At 36.6% G+C, this 16,935-nt stretch overlaps 1 protein-coding gene across 3 annotated transcripts in view; it reads left to right on the plus strand.

Annotated features, from left to right (window-relative positions):
* Nucleotides 1–14,372, plus strand: part of LOC120537154 (ribose-phosphate pyrophosphokinase 1) — a 29,262-nt gene extending 14,890 nt beyond the window's left edge. For 2 of the 3 annotated variants that reach the window (XM_039765876.1, XM_039765878.1), the window contains exons 2-7: nt 2,414–2,603; nt 3,698–3,796; nt 4,247–4,371; nt 5,492–5,665; nt 11,962–12,121; nt 13,230–14,372. In XM_039765876.1, coding sequence (XP_039621810.1) covers nt 2,414–2,603; nt 3,698–3,796; nt 4,247–4,371; nt 5,492–5,665; nt 11,962–12,121; nt 13,230–13,322 — 841 coding nt within the window. In that variant the 3' untranslated portion in view covers nt 13,323–14,372. The remainder of the gene's footprint in view (nt 1–2,413; nt 2,604–3,697; nt 3,797–4,246; nt 4,372–5,491; nt 5,666–11,961; nt 12,122–13,229) is intronic. The other variant, XM_039765877.1, reaches the window with a different exon arrangement.
* Nucleotides 14,373–16,935: the final 2,563 nt, after the last annotated feature.

Here is a 16,935-nt window from a genome sequence, read left to right on the forward strand (position 1 = left end):
AAAAAAAAAAAAAAAGTGGTCAGGTACCAAAGACGAGTCACATCCCACAGTCTTATTCTGTTTCAGACAATATTACAAAAGCTGACCCCCGTGTTGAGGCAATGATGTTGCTGCTGTGCCCAGCACATCTTCAGGTGCTAGCTGTGCACACACCTCTGCATTGGAAACCGCTGGGTGACCATCTGGCTCTGTGCTGATGGATGCTATTCTGAAGTCACAAATTGCAATAGTGGATGCTGTAAGAGACTTGACCAATGAACTAAGGAATAATACTATGTGATATTGACCACAAATTGAATTAATTGGTTAAAAATATAAAATGCTGCATCTGAGTACTGTACCTGTTTTTACATTCTGATGATTACATTCAAATGAAGTTGTAATGCTGTCTGATTTGGCTGATCATTTGGTGGGTCAGGTTCAGGTACATCATACCACATCTCTTCAGATAAGGGGAAAGGCATGATTATGTGTCACATTATGCAGCATGCTACATGCTTGCACGATGCAACACACTTTATGTGCACTATAGAGAAGCACATTAATGGAGTGTAAATGCTTTCTATTTACTTAAGCTAATTCATTCTCTGAAGGAGCCTCTATAGTGTAGTGTTGGCACCAAGAACCACAATGGATAGATTCTCTGCTCTTCACATGGCTATGTGAGGTGATTTGCAGTCCTCAAAAAGATTGCTTGCTTTTTGCTGCACTAGTTAGAAAAAGCACCAGTGACTGTGTAGAATTGTCATTTTTATTTAAAAAGCGCGCACACACACACACACACAGTCCCAATAAATGTCTTTTTTAGCTTTAAGTAATGTGAAAAAAGCCAATGTCGGTTTACGTTATCTAGAAATCATTTTAAGTGAAATTAAGGCAAAAAGACTCTGGCTAGGACCATGATGTGTCAAGGTCCTCAAGTTTTTGACCATCTTCAGTTACTGCAACTGCATGCATTTCTGTTTTCCATATGAAGTTTTTGGCCCTTCCATGTGCCATGCCTTTTGTGTCCTGTAACTCTTGCTTCTCATTTTAAGTAAATATTTAGTGTAAGAAAATGAAAGTTGCTATCTACACACAAATCACTAAGATACTGTATATTACAATCATTTGATGTACGTAGCTCTTTGAGCGTGACTGAGAGAATAAAAGTGAAAATGAAACGGTAAGTTTCACAAGTACTATACATGTACACCGTCTGTTACAGACACAAATGAAATGTGTTTGAGTACTGTATAATCACAATAAGAGCAGCGCAAATGCATGTGTTCTAAATAGCGATCTATTATTTCCACTCTAAAACTCCAGCACTTCACTCCCAGATAATCAATCAAGGCATGAGCTGGGAGAATTTTGTGCACGTTCTGCTGCTGTGGGGGGATGGAATAGTAGGCTGCTTGTCTTTATTGGCACATTTACAGGACAAAAGACACTGACGGAGAGGTGCGAATGGATTTAAGTTGGGCCGGATCTTCGAGTGTATTCGTAGGCTCTGGTAATTCTAGTGTTAATGTACATAAAAATAAAATCATTGTCTTGTGGTTGACTCCTCAAATATCCATTCCCATATCTGAGTATATAAGAAAGTCTAGAGGAGACCACTCCCGATTTTTGTTTTTATTTTAATACTCAATTAAGGAAGGTTGATTAATAAATTTATATATTAAGTCTTATTTTGGATTGGATAAAATTAAACCAGAGTCATAGTTATGTATAATGGCAAACTCATTCAGAAAGTTGCCTGTTTACACTTCTAATAGCCATAACTTTATAAGAAATAATTTTTCATAGACGGATCTGATATACTGCTTGAAATAAAGTTCTTCATGTGAAGAACTTGAGTCGATCACTGCTTGACTTTTTTAATCATTAAGCAAGTGTAATTTTGTTTGTTTTTATTTTTGTTTTAATTAGTCTGCATTGATCCTCTTCACACTAGTGTATGAAAGCTAAAAACGAAATGTCAAAAGGCCTGGAGAAAATCTTTAACAACCTTCCATTTCCACAGTATAGCTGGTGTTATGTTAGAACTCTGCTCCCAGGATTTGTGAGACACTATCTAATGTGCTATTGCACCTCCTTTGTACAAAACTGGGTCAGTGCTTGATGGTTATATTACAAGTTTTGCTAATCATTAGCAGCCTAAGTGTGGAAGTGTTTATGTGAAAGTGTCCTCCAAGTGACTGACACTCAGTCCAGGTTTGAATTCTCAGTTTAGCCAGGTGCTTCTGGCAGATGTTCCACCATCCCACAATTTTAAATGTATGATATTGCTATTGTATTTATGTTGTAAACATTAGTACTCGCAATTACCTCTGACCCTGAAATGTAGCAAAATAAGTTAAGAGTCTTATGTAATAGAAATACATCTTAAATGCATTGTGTTTATATTTTTTTTGTTTTCTCCTCCCAGTGTTGAAATCGGCGAAAGTGTGCGTGGGGAAGATGTCTACATTGTTCAGAGTGGTTGTGGTGAGATCAACGATAACTTGATGGAGCTTTTGATTATGATCAACGCTTGTAAAATTGCATCTGCTTCCCGTGTAACTGCTGTCATCCCTTGTTTTCCATATGCTCGACAGGATAAGAAGGACAAGGTGGGGGTGAGGGTGTTGTCCATTATTAAATAAAATGTTGAGTTTTCTGTAAAACTTCTTGGGAATTCAGTTTTGAATTAAATGTGTACACTATGTTCTCTGTGAGCAAATAGTAAACATTCCACATATAGTATTAACCTTATTTGAGAACATTATTTAATATTCTTATTTTTCAATATTTCTTGAAAATGTCTTTTTAATCCTTGTTAACAGAGAGCTTATTTTTTATAATGCACCTCATTTGTTTGCAAAGCAGTTTTCACTGATTTGGATCTGATGGACACGTAATAAGGTATTTGTAAGTCACACAACAGTTTACACTACTGATTAGGAGGGACCTAGTTTTATTAAGTCAAGTGAAGTTGGGGAGCATGCACTGGTACAGTGCGTTGCCGCACCCACTACCCGGCAAAACAACTTGGGATCCCAGTTGGTAACTCCCCAGGCACACACACAGTCCAGTGCTACCCTCCGGAAATAACCCTCCATCTGCCGCAGCCAGGTGTTACGTGGGCAACCCCTTGGCCTTGTCCAGCCACTTGGGTCCCCAACAATGAGGATCTTTTGAGCCGGATCACCCTCTGGGAAACGCACCACATGGCCGTAGTGCTGTAACTGACACTCCCTCACAATGCAGGTAATGTGCCTCATTTGGGACTCCATGAGCAACCGCTCATTCGACACAAAGTCAAACCAACGATACCCAAGGATTTTCCGGAGAGACACAGTACCAAAGGAGTCCAGTCTTCATCTCAGGTCACTGAATAGTGTCCATGTCTCACAACCATATAGCAAGACAGGAAGCATCAGGACTCTAAAGACTTGGACCTTCGTCCTTTTGCACAGATATCAGGAGCACCACACACCCCTTTCCAGTGACGTCATGACCCCCCATGCTCTCCCAATCCATCTACTGACTTCACATGAATTTCTCTGCCAAGGTAAGTAAACCTCTCAACAAGGTCAACATACTCTCTGCAACCAGACACGCTGCTGATGGCTGTGCCCAAGAGGTTTTATTAACCTAGTTTTATTAACATTAGGAAAAAACTGTCTTCTATAAGTTTAGCTGGTATTAATGCATACACTTTTGATTTCAGAGCCGAGCCCCTATTTCTGCCAAGCTTGTTGCAAATATGTTATCTGTATCTGGAGCTGATCACATCATTACCATGGACTTGCATGCTTCTCAAATACAAGTAAGAAAACATTTTGTGTAGTTTGGGTTTGCATAATTAACTGCATCCTGATACAATGAATTGTATCTAGGCTTTAAGTGACTTCTGTACAGAGTTCAGATACTGTGTTATGCTATGTCAAATGAGTAGTTAACTAGAAAGCATATGTGTTTGTGCGAGCAACAGTGTGTGATGTTTTGATATATGCTGTTTTGAAGAGATTGTTTTAGTTTTACAAAATGTTTTAACCCAGTGCCTTACTATGGAATATTTTTGGAGCTAGGTGGAAAAATAAATGTAGTAGTTCTTTTATGTTAAGTTTTTTTTGGAAATTGTTAATGTGAAAATTTGACTCTAGAATGCTTTGTGAGGTGATCACATCACTGGTAGGATGAGTAGGATTCCAGGAGCCATTTAACAATTGTTTTACTGAATTTAATATGTATTCACTTTTTCTTCCTGTATCCTTAGGGTTTTTTTGATATACCTGTTGATAACCTTTATGCAGAACCAGCTGTACTCAAGTGGATTAAAGAAAATATTCCTGAATGGAAGAACTGTACCATCGTGTCCCCTGATGCAGGTGGTGCAAAAAGGTGGATACTGTTGCATTCATTACATGTGCAATCATTCTTAGTAAATTTCAAATTGTGGTATTTATGACAATCTGAGGAGTTTTATAGTAGTAAATGTTTGAACTTTCACTTGCATTAATATATACTTTTGTGGCTTTTCTAGGAACTTGAACCTGGTTCCAAATCATTTACACAGTCAAGGCCAACTTTGGCTTGGCTTTAATGCTTGGGTTAATTACTATGCTTCTCGAAGTTAACATTTTTAGTGTATTTGTAAAACATTTATTGTATCAATTTTAAGAAAGCAATATTGGGTTAGTCTTTGTTTATGTGTATTTACTCATTGTTAACTGCCATGTTAAAGTGAAAAAGAATGCTTAAAAATTTGAAAGTTGGCTTTTAAGTTTATACATCCCATGATAATTACTGTTGCAAGTTATCCTAATGCTTGATCTCCTCTTTGAAGGAATTTACTTTATTTAGCTATAAATTCAGTTGTCATGTAGGGCTGTTCTCCTCAAAAGTACTGTACATGTAAAAATATAAAACCATTCAAAGGGGAGTGAGACTGCAGAAGACATCTGGAATAGACCTGAGGCATTGTGAGACTGACATTTTCTTAAATAATCCATTTGTAACCATTAAAAAGATACTGCTTCATTTATTTATGTTGCCAAAAAGAGCAAAATTGTTGGCCCTCTGTAATCGAACATTTAGCATAGATTGAAGTAGCTACCTAGGGACAGGAGGCTGGAGGCATTTTTATGTCAAAGTATGAAGAACATTCCGAAAAACAACACCACCTCAACACCCCAGAATCCATTCAAGAACAATACTAACATGGGATAAGGAAAGGTTATACTTGATGTATGCAGAAAAGAGGATTCATATTAAAGCTTGGTTGGAGGGAATAGAAAACCTGAGGAAACACTGAGTGTCCATTGTATAGCAGGTTTTATTAAAATGTTGTGTTGAATAGAGGAAGTGGGATGGATTTTTTTATTTTTTTTTATTTAATAAATTAATCCTAGGGAGTATTGTTTATGGTTTGCCTTATTCTACTGTAGAACAGTTCATTTAAATTGTACAATTATTATTGGGTAATTTACTGAAAACTGTCTGAACTCCTTTTGTCTTGCAGGGTTACATCTATTGCTGATCGCTTGAATGTTGATTTTGCTTTAATACATAAAGAAAGAAAGAAAGCTAATGAAGTTGATAGAATGGTTTTAGTTGGTGATGTGAAGGACCGTGTTGCAATTCTAGTTGATGACATGGCTGATACATGTGGTACAATCTGTCATGCTGCTGACAAGTAAGTTTCTCGTTTTTTACCTAATACTTGTAGAAAAGTACATTGAAAGCTTGTCATTGTTTTTGTGTTAAAAATGCCTTTAAATGACATTTTTCCTTTCTGATATATCATCATAATTTAAGCACAATTATGGTGATCTCCAGATCTACTGGAAAAATAAAATACATTTCACTTGTACTTGAGCAGGAGAATGCATTGCCTCTACAACTCTACTGACCATGCACTAATCATATTTACAGCTGCAGCAGAGATTCTGTTGCACATTTTCGGAGTTTCGTGTGACATCATCACGCCTCCCACGTAATCACGTGCACTGAATGTCAACGCAGTGCGTAGAAAACCAGGAAGACCTCCAAAGAGCACTTAAGAAAACATGCATTATATAATTGAGAAGGCAGCGAAACAATAAGAAGCGAGCGAGTGACATATACTACCATATTCATGAGTGCTGCTACCTCGGAAAGAAAGCAAGGTGTAAACCTAAACTTTAAATTAAGTTCATAGACAGGCTACCGCTGGCGTTTCACATGCCCACAGGTAATGCGGGATACAAGTTTAATGAGAGGACGCAGGATATAAACGAGAGTTTTGATCACTTTGTAACTAAGTTAAAATTGTAGGTGAAGGGGTGTGCTTATGCAAATTCCGAGACTGTGTTTGTGGGGATTGACAGTTAAGGCGGGTGGGGGAGTCACGTCATCATCTCCCATTCTTCTAATTTCGCTCTGAGCTGAGCTCCGCGGCTAACGCCGTCTTCCGAAGCAACTTCGTCAGACTGCCACCAAATACTCACAGAAAAATCCACAAGTTAATACACACGCTGTCTCTAGAGTTTCTCCACACTGAATCCTCCAGGCACTACTTACAAAAGGTCACATTGACAATCGTGTTACGTTATTTTTAAAATCTTTCCTTTTCTTAGCACAAGCACAGCTGAGAAGCTTTGATGCATGTGCTCCATAACGCGTTAAAAAATAATGCATTTAATCACACTTTGCATTACAAGCAAAGGGTAGCTTTTGTCAATGCATGATTTCCTGGTACACCGATTACATTGATCAGCGCATCCCGATTCATTTTACCCTCGCACTACCTTAGTTTGAGAAGAAGTATGAAAAAATATGAGGTTAACACAGAAAAACAGATCACCAATTCAAGCTTTATGAATAATCGATCCGCCATCAATAATTGTTTTGGTAAAGCCATCCTCCTTCCATTTTATAATTTTTCCGCCACTAGCCATGATTAAATGAACGGTAAAAAATAAGAGCAAAGCGAGGGTGACTTATTTAGGCAGGCATATATATGACAGCAACACTCATGACAATGTCAATCATGTTACGCTATTATTAAAATGTTTCCTTTTCTTTTCATTACTTTTTAACACACTTCTTCTCCGCTGCGGTAGCGGGTATTTTGCTATATATATATATATATATATATATATATATATATATATATGAATGACCTCCAAAGAGCGCTGAGACTTTTGATATCATGAACGTGTCTGCAAAAACTGGGATCTCCTGCCCAGCAAAAGTCGAGCAGCCAGCGCGTGCATAGCTGTGCCGCCTTTGAGACGCTGACTGCGCATCTGCCTTAAGTCAAAGTGAACACTTAATTTTTTTCCTCCTCCCCCTGCGCTATAGCCCAGACAAGTGCAAACACGGGACCCCTTTTCTACACCACGGCAAAATATTAAGGCGATTCACACTTTCTTTTGCATGTATACGATTATCAGGTCCTCAGCTCGGATTATGAAGACACGCACAGGAGTGGAGGACTGACAGTGCCATCACAGCCGATTAATGGCGGGGACGTCTCGCCAGTCTACACAAGACCCACCGCGACTGTCCCCAAAAGGCGATCATAACGCCAGCTTAACACATCTCTATACTATATAAAAGAAAAGGCAACTTTCCTTTCTTTACACCTTTTTCCTTTTATCCCAAACCAAAGCCTTTCTCTTAACACTGCAGATGACACAAAACTAATTTTCTTTAAATGCCGGTAAGGCACATTACCAGAGGCACAAATTTGAACGTTCACATAGAAAATGTAATTGCAATGTACCTGTACTTCTTAAAACGTTAATGTTTTACTGTTTAATAACTTATAGACTATAATTTATTATTTTTCCCTTGCACTCAGTGACCAAACCTATACACACACATATAGACACATACAAACATACACACAAGTATATGTATGTGTACATATATACACACACACACACACACACACACACACACACACACACACACACACACACACACACACATACATACATACATACATACATACACACATATATATAATGTGTGTGTATATATAATGTGTGTGTATATATGATGTAGATAGGTATGTGTGTATATATATATATATATATATGATATATATATATATATATATATATATATATATATATATATATATATATATATATATATGACAGCAGCAATCCAAGCTGTGAGAAAACAGTAAAAAGGAGGCGTGCCAGACGTCGTGGTACATTTTCTGATGCATCTACCGACAACAACTTTGTGACGCTGCCGCCAAATACACAAAACAATTACTTTGACAATCATGTTACCTTATTATTAAAATGTTTCCTTTTCTTTCTCTTTCCTTCTTTAACACACTACTTCTCCGCGCAGAGAGAGAGAGAGAGAGAGTATTGCCAGAGCCTACGAAAAAACTCGCAGATCCGTCCCACCTTAAATCGCTTCTTAAAACTGTTCTCGCCTCTCCGCCAGCGTCTTTTGTTAATCTAAATGTGCAAACTGCAAGTAGCCCGGCTATTCCATCCCCCACCGACTTAGAACGTGCACAAACTTCTCTCAGCTCATGCCTTGATTGAATTTCTGGGAGTGAAGTGGAGTTTTAGAGTGGAAATAATAGATCATTATTTGGAATACATGCATTTCACGTGTGTTCCGTTTCTACAGTAATCCGTGTAAACACATTTTTAAAACAGAAACTTTTTCATATTGTAGTAGTAAATGACAAAATGTAGGCGTAAACTATATAATGTATGAAGCCTGAAGTCCAAATATCAAAGAAACACTTTCACAAAAGGTACAAATATAACAGAACAAGTATGCTTTTATTCAAAAATATAACTGCAGAAAAAAAGCCGCCTTAGCATGCCACATTGACACATACTTATCACAACTGCCATGGTAGCGTAATGGTATCAGCTGCTGATTAGTAATCAAAAGGTCATGAGTTCTATTCCGCACGATTCAGTTTTGAGAAGTAAACTGCTCTTATCCTTACTATTTTAGAATAAAAACATACATTTGATTTCTTTTTTTTTTTTTTTAATTCACTTTTCATTCTCTGTCGTGTTCAAGATCCTTCCCTAAACCCCGCCCCCACCGCTGACACTGCTGTTTTCACATAAAGATGCGCTATATCTCTGAAGCGTACTTGTGACTGCATTCTCGTACCAAGGCTTGTGAACTGAAGTGCCTGCATGCACTTTTCCTGGCATTACATGTCTATTTTTTGAGCATGCCCGTGTCGCTCAAACACAGGAACTTATGTTGGTGTACAAGTATAACAAAACAAGTGCACTTTTATTCTAGACTATAAGTGAAGAAAAAATAAAGCAAGTTACAGTAGGCGGTTGATACGACCGCTTGCGTGGTGCAGTGCTAAGAACTGCTGATTTCCGATCCGTGCTATGTAAAATCATCACATTCAAATTTAACAATTCCCACACACCTTCCTACATTTACAACATGTGTAGGTGTTGCAGTGTACACATATCTCTGTGCTGTGGTTCCTATTACACTGAATGAGCACCTGACACTACTTTCTTCCCTATATAAATAACATTCGAGCTATAGCGCATCTCCAAATAAATCACATTTGAGCTATACCGTGTCTTTATGTGAAAACAGCAGTGTCAGATGGGGAGGGGGGGGGATCCTGAACGCGACTGAGAGAATGGAACTGAATTTAAAAAAAAAAAAAAAAAAAAGCTAACCTTTACAATTATCATGCATTTACACTGGCTCTTACAGACTGACTGAAATCAAATGTATGTTTTTATTCTAAAATAGTACAGTACATGCAATATTATTTGAAAACGAACAGCGTTAGATTGGGTTTGAATACGCGCTGACACTGTTACAGAAGGCGTTGGCTTATTCAGTGCAGCAGTTTCAACGCACAGTACATGCAATATATTTGAAAACGAACAGCGTCAGATCGGGCGCATATTCAAACCCAATCTGACGCTGTTCATTTTCAAATAATATTCCATTAGTGCGATGATGTTTTTACATATATTGTCTCTTTCATTCATCTTGCGGTTTGTAATCAGTGACCGTGTGTTTTTTTCCCCGATCTTGCCAGTTCGCACATGTTGCTGTATGGTGGTGTTTCTTTTGTACTCCAGGACATGCAGAGGACAGAATAGTACAGAGCAGTAAGTTCAGCACTATATGCAATCAGACAGGCAGAGAAGGCACTAGATATATAAATAAACAGGGAAGGCACTGTATAATAGATATATAAAAAAACCGCTAAGAGGATAGATAGGAAGGAAAGGCACTATATGATAGGCAGACAGGGGAGCTCCTATATAATAATAAAATTACTGTTGTTATATAGATAGACAGGGAGTTCTGGCAGGCAGAACGGCGAAGGTTAAAAATAAATTTTCTCCCCAGCGGGGAATCAAACTCGGATCTCTTGAGGTACAGCAAGTTTGCTGCACTCTAAGTGACGAAATCTTACAAGTACGCCACGGAAGCTGTTGTAAAACTCTTAAACCTTTTACGAAAGTATTTATTTGATCTTTGGCCTTCAGGCTTCACACATTTTATAGTTTATGCCTACATTTTGTAACATTTATTACTAAAATATGAAAAAGTTTCTGTTTTAACATTGTGTTTACACAGATTACTGTAGAAACGGAACACAAATGAAATGCATATGTTCCAAACAACGATCTATTATTTCCACTCTAAAACTCCACTTCACTCCCAGATAATCGAGGCATGAGCTGGGAGAAGTTTGTGCACATTCTAAGTCGGTGGTTGGATGGAATAGCCGGCTGCTTGCAGTTTGTTTTTATCGGCACATTTACAGGACAAAGGAGGCTGGCGGAGAGGTGCGAACGGTTTTAAAAAGCGATTTAAGGTGGGACGGATCTGCAAGTTTTTTTGTTAACTCTGGTAATTCTAGTGTTAAGCCCTTATCCTGCTTCCCAAGTGCATCTGTGAGACAAACGTTATTTTAAAAGCTTGGCACATTGCACATTTACTGGAACAAAACAAAAATGGAAACCTTAGCATGAAGTATGCTTTTGTCGTCAATATAGTGACGTTAAGACCATACCTGTTTTAATATTGCGCCTGTCCAAAGTTGCGTAATTTTTAAAACATTAAGTTGGTAATCCTAGGCATCTGGACTACCAATTTTTAATCTTGGGCAACCAAACTACAGACTCTCAAAACCTGGTGAACTACCAGATGTTTCAGTGGTCCCGTGGATACTCTGACACTTCAAGTTTCATGGTAAAAAGGTCCCCTTGATGTCCTGGGCATGCAGTCAGAATATCCTTATGGTAGACCCGCCCCCTGCAACATGGACTCCTGTAGCAATTTACTTATTACCAGGTGGATATTAGTTGAAACTTGTTCGTTTTTATAATGCATTTTTATCAAGTTCTGTTAAGGCGTTTTAATACTATTCATTTATTAACAGTGCTCTTAAATTAAGCTTCCTTTTACCTCTGTCAGCTTTTAATACTCTTAGATAGAGCTGATATCACAGCAGTATTGTAATGCACACTAGCAGCTTTTAAAAAATGAGGGGGACAAGTGAGCCTTTGAGATCCTTCACTGAAGTTAATGTAGCTGATAGCCTGCTCTCTCTATTTGCACCATCTATACATTTTAAACAACTTGTATGTTCTCCAAAAAAATAGAGGAAAGTATTCCTCAGCATACATTATGTAGTAACCTGTCTTAAGAAAATAGTTGTATAATTAGCCAGAAGAAATGGATAGTTTTCTTTTAAATACCAAGTAAAAGTGTGAAGACAAGAGAAATTGTTTTATTTTCGTTACATATCACTTTATAAAATGTATAACCAGGGAAACACTGTGAGGATAAAAGCACAAGTTAAAATTCCTTTGTTTAACTCGAAACATTGTTTATTTTTGTTTGTTTTTTTTTTTTTTCTTCTTTCAAAACTAATGATGGCCATTGTACTGAAACAAAGCACAGTTTCTGCTCTGTAATGTAGTTTTATTTACTTTTACATTATTTCTTTTATAGGTTGCTGTCAGCAGGAGCTACTAAAGTATATGCGATTTTAACACATGGTATATTTTCTGGTCCAGCCATTTCGCGCATCAACAATGCTTGCTTTGAAGCGGTGGTTGTAACCAATACTATTCCTCAAGAAGACAAGATGAAGCACTGTCCAAAAATACAGGTAAAGCGAAATCAGCCATTTAATCAAATTGGTGAAGTCCTGTCATTTCATTTCAATTTAATACAGTTTTTCAAAGTGCTTTATAATTTACCAGGAGAGAAATAGTAATTCAAAAACTCATTTTTAACTTTCAGTTTAATTTGATTGCTCCAATACTCAAATTATTGTAATGATAATAAAATACATTTTTTTCTTAGTTTAACAAAAACAAAATAATTCGGCATCCCTGTTTTACTTAATGGAAATATGTCACTTTGCAGTTTTACTTTACCGTGTGCAATTTTATGAATGATTTGAATGTGTTCATTTTTCTGCAATACCATTCATCTCCAAGTTAACATAGAATAGACTATATTTCAGAAAATGTCGTAATGGGTGTGTTCATAGTGCTGCAGTCTAGTACAGATATTCCCCAAGTAAAGTTTAAATTGTCCAGAAAGTTTAGTCTTTTTGTTTCAAAACAGTTTTCAGAAAAAAAAATGTAAGTCTGTTTTTAATTTTAAAGATTATAACCCACTAGATACATTTCTTTCACCCTTTTCCAGGCACGACCGTATAGTACATTTTGAGTTTATAGTGACTTTTTCTGCTACGGCTCACTTCATTTTATGTGGAAATCTCCAGTTAAAAGAGCTGCTTTTCAAAGTTGGACACATTGGAGTTTGCATTATCAGCTAGAAAAGTTGTTGGGTGTAATCACAGAAAAGTCCATGGCTCTGTGCATGGCATACTTTTAATTACAAATCTTGTTTTTATCAGCTGTTTCAGGAACACATTTTTCAATAGTAATTTACTTAAAATTAGTGCTCTGTACTCTTAATCTATCAAAAAAAATTCAAGTAAAGTGTTTTTCTTGTTTATCAATGCTATCTTTGCTTTGTGGCGTTTTGTTTCACCCCTTGCTTATGTGTAGCTGGATTTGTTAGTGTTGCCTTTGTCTTTTCCACCTTAAGATTTGTTTTTTCTTCCAAAAATGTTACTGCACTGTTTGACATAAAAACAATATTCTTTGTATCTGATTTTTTTTTTAATCTTATACAATTGAAAACAAGCCAATTAAAGTTTAATTAGTAGGGTACAATTATTGTTTTCTGTATTTCTTTTTCAGGTGATTGATATCTCCATGATTCTAGCAGAAGCCATTCGCAGAACACATAATGGAGAGTCTGTCTCATATCTGTTCAGCCATGTCCCGTTGTAACGCCCTGTAGTTTTATGCAGCTTCAGCCAGTTTTACCAAAAAGTGATATAGACATAGTCCTGGCTCCTTCCTTCAGTGTTGCTTCTTTGGCATCAAAGCCACTGCTAAAAAAAAAAAAATCACATGCCCAAAGCTGAACTTTACATGGGGTGAGCTTTAGCAGGTCTTCTATACATGGTTGTCAAAGATTCACTCCCTGATTGTATATTTTAGGAAGGGATGGTGGGTGGGAGAGAAAATAATTATTCTTAATCTATTGTGAAATTCCAACAATCAGTCTTCTGGTGCTGCTGTATTTTGTCTGCCCCCTTTTTGTCAAAAGTAGGCCTGCTTCTGCATTAAGATGAAAATAATGAAAGCTGCTGCTACAAATATTTCTCTTGCAGAGAATACATATATGCTGCTTGTCTGTCTGGTATCTTGCCCTTATAGTACCAGGGATCTTGGACATTCTTTAAAGCGGAGAGAAATTTTTCTGGATTCTAATAGAGAAGAAGAAATGTTGTGGTGTTTTGTTTTTTTTTTTTTTTTTTTTAAAGAACTCATCAAGACTTATTACTTGGAGCATTTATCCCCATCTTTGTTTTGTGCTGGTACTTATAAATTTACAGGAACATTCTAGTAACTTTGCCATTGACAAATGTTTGACATTACTTCTTTTTGGCTTTAAGTACATGCAAATTGTAAGTGGCGTTGTACATCTCAAGCTTTATTGAGAACTGTTATATTAAAAAAAAAAAAAAAAAGTCAGCATTAAACTAATGTTGATCAAGAAAGATCTGTGTTCAGTTAAATATTCTGAAACCCTCCTTGTTTATCATTGGCAGATTTTCTGCACTTGGGTGACTCCATCAATCTTCTGTGTATGTTTAAAAGCCAAAGATTTTTTTTTTCTTGGCAAGAGTATTGCATTTTATTTGCATATGTCAATTTTAAAGAGACATCGAGTCAGGGCTGAATTAATTTTTACATATTGTTCTGTAATAATAGAGTGTGTAGGATAATGTTATGGAAGTCTGTTTTTCACGTAAATAAAATTGTTCAACATTGTTCATGTCTGTTCATTACATATAAAGGCCAATTCCAGTTAAACAGCATTTGTTCTGACGTTTCTGTAAAAGAAGTTACCTTTGTTTTTCTGTGGGTTTGTTTAAAGTAAATTTATTCAGATCATAAAACAAAGTACTACATTCTTATCAGTTTTTCATTCTCTAGGTGACTAAAACAGCAAGCATTGCTACTTTTTTTTTATGCTTTTGAGTTTACATGGTTTTACCTAGATGACCATGCCACTGTACAAAAGTAGCATGTGGATTTGAGCAAAAACTATATTTGTCTTGAATGTTTTTACTGTTTAGTTACAAATTAAAAGAAAAACATCTACAGTTGCCTTTTTATAATTGTGAAATGTATTGCTGAAAACTTGATCAGGATTTTCAGTATGTCTTATGCCTTAATTCCACAGGTCAAGTGGATATAGTAAGAGATTGCCATTAAATTCGGACATTCATTTCCTTTTCCCAATTGACACCCCTCTTTCTCCTTTTATTTGTTAGTATTGTATTTTTGCTTTTAACAGGAATCATCAAGAATGTATTTTTTCATCTGAACATAGTTTTTTATTTACAAAACTTTTTCTGTCATTTGGCATTAAAAATAAGTGTGTATTTTTTTTTTCTTGCTTGTGATGTAAAGTTAAAATTTCTTTTTGTACATAAATGTTTGTTAAACTAGTATAAAGTTTCACCGTTTTGCAGTTGTCAGAAATGCACATTTAACATAAAAGCTTGTCAAGCCGCATTACAAAGGTAAAATCTTTTAGTGGCAGTTTTTCAAAAGTAAATATTCCACCCCTCTCAGACATCTACAGATATGCAGTAAAATATTTATCTGATGAATTTTCTAATCTGATACCTTAACTAGTTTGATAATGATAGGGTACGTCCATGGAATTCTAGTTTTCACTTGTGAGATTTCACAATAAAGTTCAGAATTACAGGAAAATGTTTTTGTTTCATCTTCCTCATTGTAGTGTAATGTACATTGGTGAGCACCATTTCCCTTCCCATATTGAAACAGGGTTATAAAGCATGGTACTAGCATGTGAATTCTGAAACCCTGGTCACTTTGTAGTAAACATTTGGCTGAGAGATGAACTAATGTACCCAATATACAGCAAGTCCTGTTGTAGTTTGGTGTTGCATTTATTTTGACCTACTTGGGCCTTTTCCTGAAGCTTGTTTAAAATAATAAAAAACAAAAACTGTACAGATCATTGTCAAGGAAGGGACATTGTTCATAGTAATGTATTTTTTTTTTTCTATGTACAGAAAGGGACTAAAGTAATCTGCTTTTACTATTCCCTGCCCATCATCCTACAAAGGAAAAATTTCAAGCAAGCAGTCTAGGGACTGGAGATGAGACTTGGGTCTATTGCAGAGATCCGGTGTCCAAATGGATTCAGTAAAGTGTAAGCACAAGTCATCCCCCATCCCAAAAAAGTTCAGGACAGAAAAATTTGGCAAAGTCATGGCAAATGTCCTCTGGAATATTACAGGACTTTTGCTTCTGGAGTTCATGCCATGCAAGACAACCATAACTGGGGAGAGTTACGCCAACACAATGATCACTTTGTGGGACTCAGCCTAGGAGAAAAGAAGGAAAACTCCAAGTAGGTGTGCTGCTTCTGCATGAGAACATGCCAGTTCACATGTCGCATCAATCACAGGCTGCCATCTGAGAATGTGTGTTCCAGCAGCTGAACCAGCCACCTGACAAACCTGACCTGTCTCCCTTGGATTTTTTCCCATTCCGAGTTTTGAAGAAATCTCTCTATGAACAGCGGTTTTCAAGTGATGAAGACTTCAAGGCAGCTGTGAAATCCTGGTTTAAAGGTCAAATAAGTTTTGTGTTTATTTATTTATTTTATTTATTTTTTTTCTCTCAGAGGACTTTTTAAAGTCACTGCAGGAAAAGTGGATCAAGTGTATGGAGCTATCGGGGAACTATATTGAAAAATCAAACATTTTTTTGAAAACTCTTTTCTTTCCTACTGAGTTAGGTAAATTATTGAACACCCCTCGTAGCAGTCATTTCTTTTAATTTGCTTAGGCTTGATGAGGGTCACAGGGCAACTTAATAACAATGAGCACATTAATTAATAAACAAAGGACACCTACTCAAATTCAATCATTAACCATACAATATCTTTCTATAATACTGAGATATTAGCCCAGAGAATAGTCTCCCCTGGCGGCTGGCTAACAAATGGTGAATTCCACTGTTGGCACATTGCATGTTAGTATTTCTCAAGCTGTGGAAAAAAGCAAGAAACCGAAAATGGCCCGAGTACTATTTCAGAGAGGCTTCTATATGAGTACGCCATGTACTTTTTTGAATTATCATGGAACAGGACTGACGTTGATTACGCTGTATTCCCCAAGTTATTCTTGGTAATGCCATAAAACTCCAGAAATGTAATTATCTATTAACAATAAAAAAAAATTTTTAAAGAATTTGTAATTGTTTTCCCAGCTAATGTCAGGTGTTGTGAGCAGGGTCCTAAAGGCTGGGGAAAAGACAGCAAATGAAAAACACTGACAATATGGTTTAG

Source organism: Polypterus senegalus, chromosome 10, assembly GCF_016835505.1.
Source record: "Polypterus senegalus isolate Bchr_013 chromosome 10, ASM1683550v1, whole genome shotgun sequence".
In the NCBI taxonomy this organism is placed as follows: domain Eukaryota; kingdom Metazoa; phylum Chordata; class Cladistia; order Polypteriformes; family Polypteridae; genus Polypterus; species Polypterus senegalus.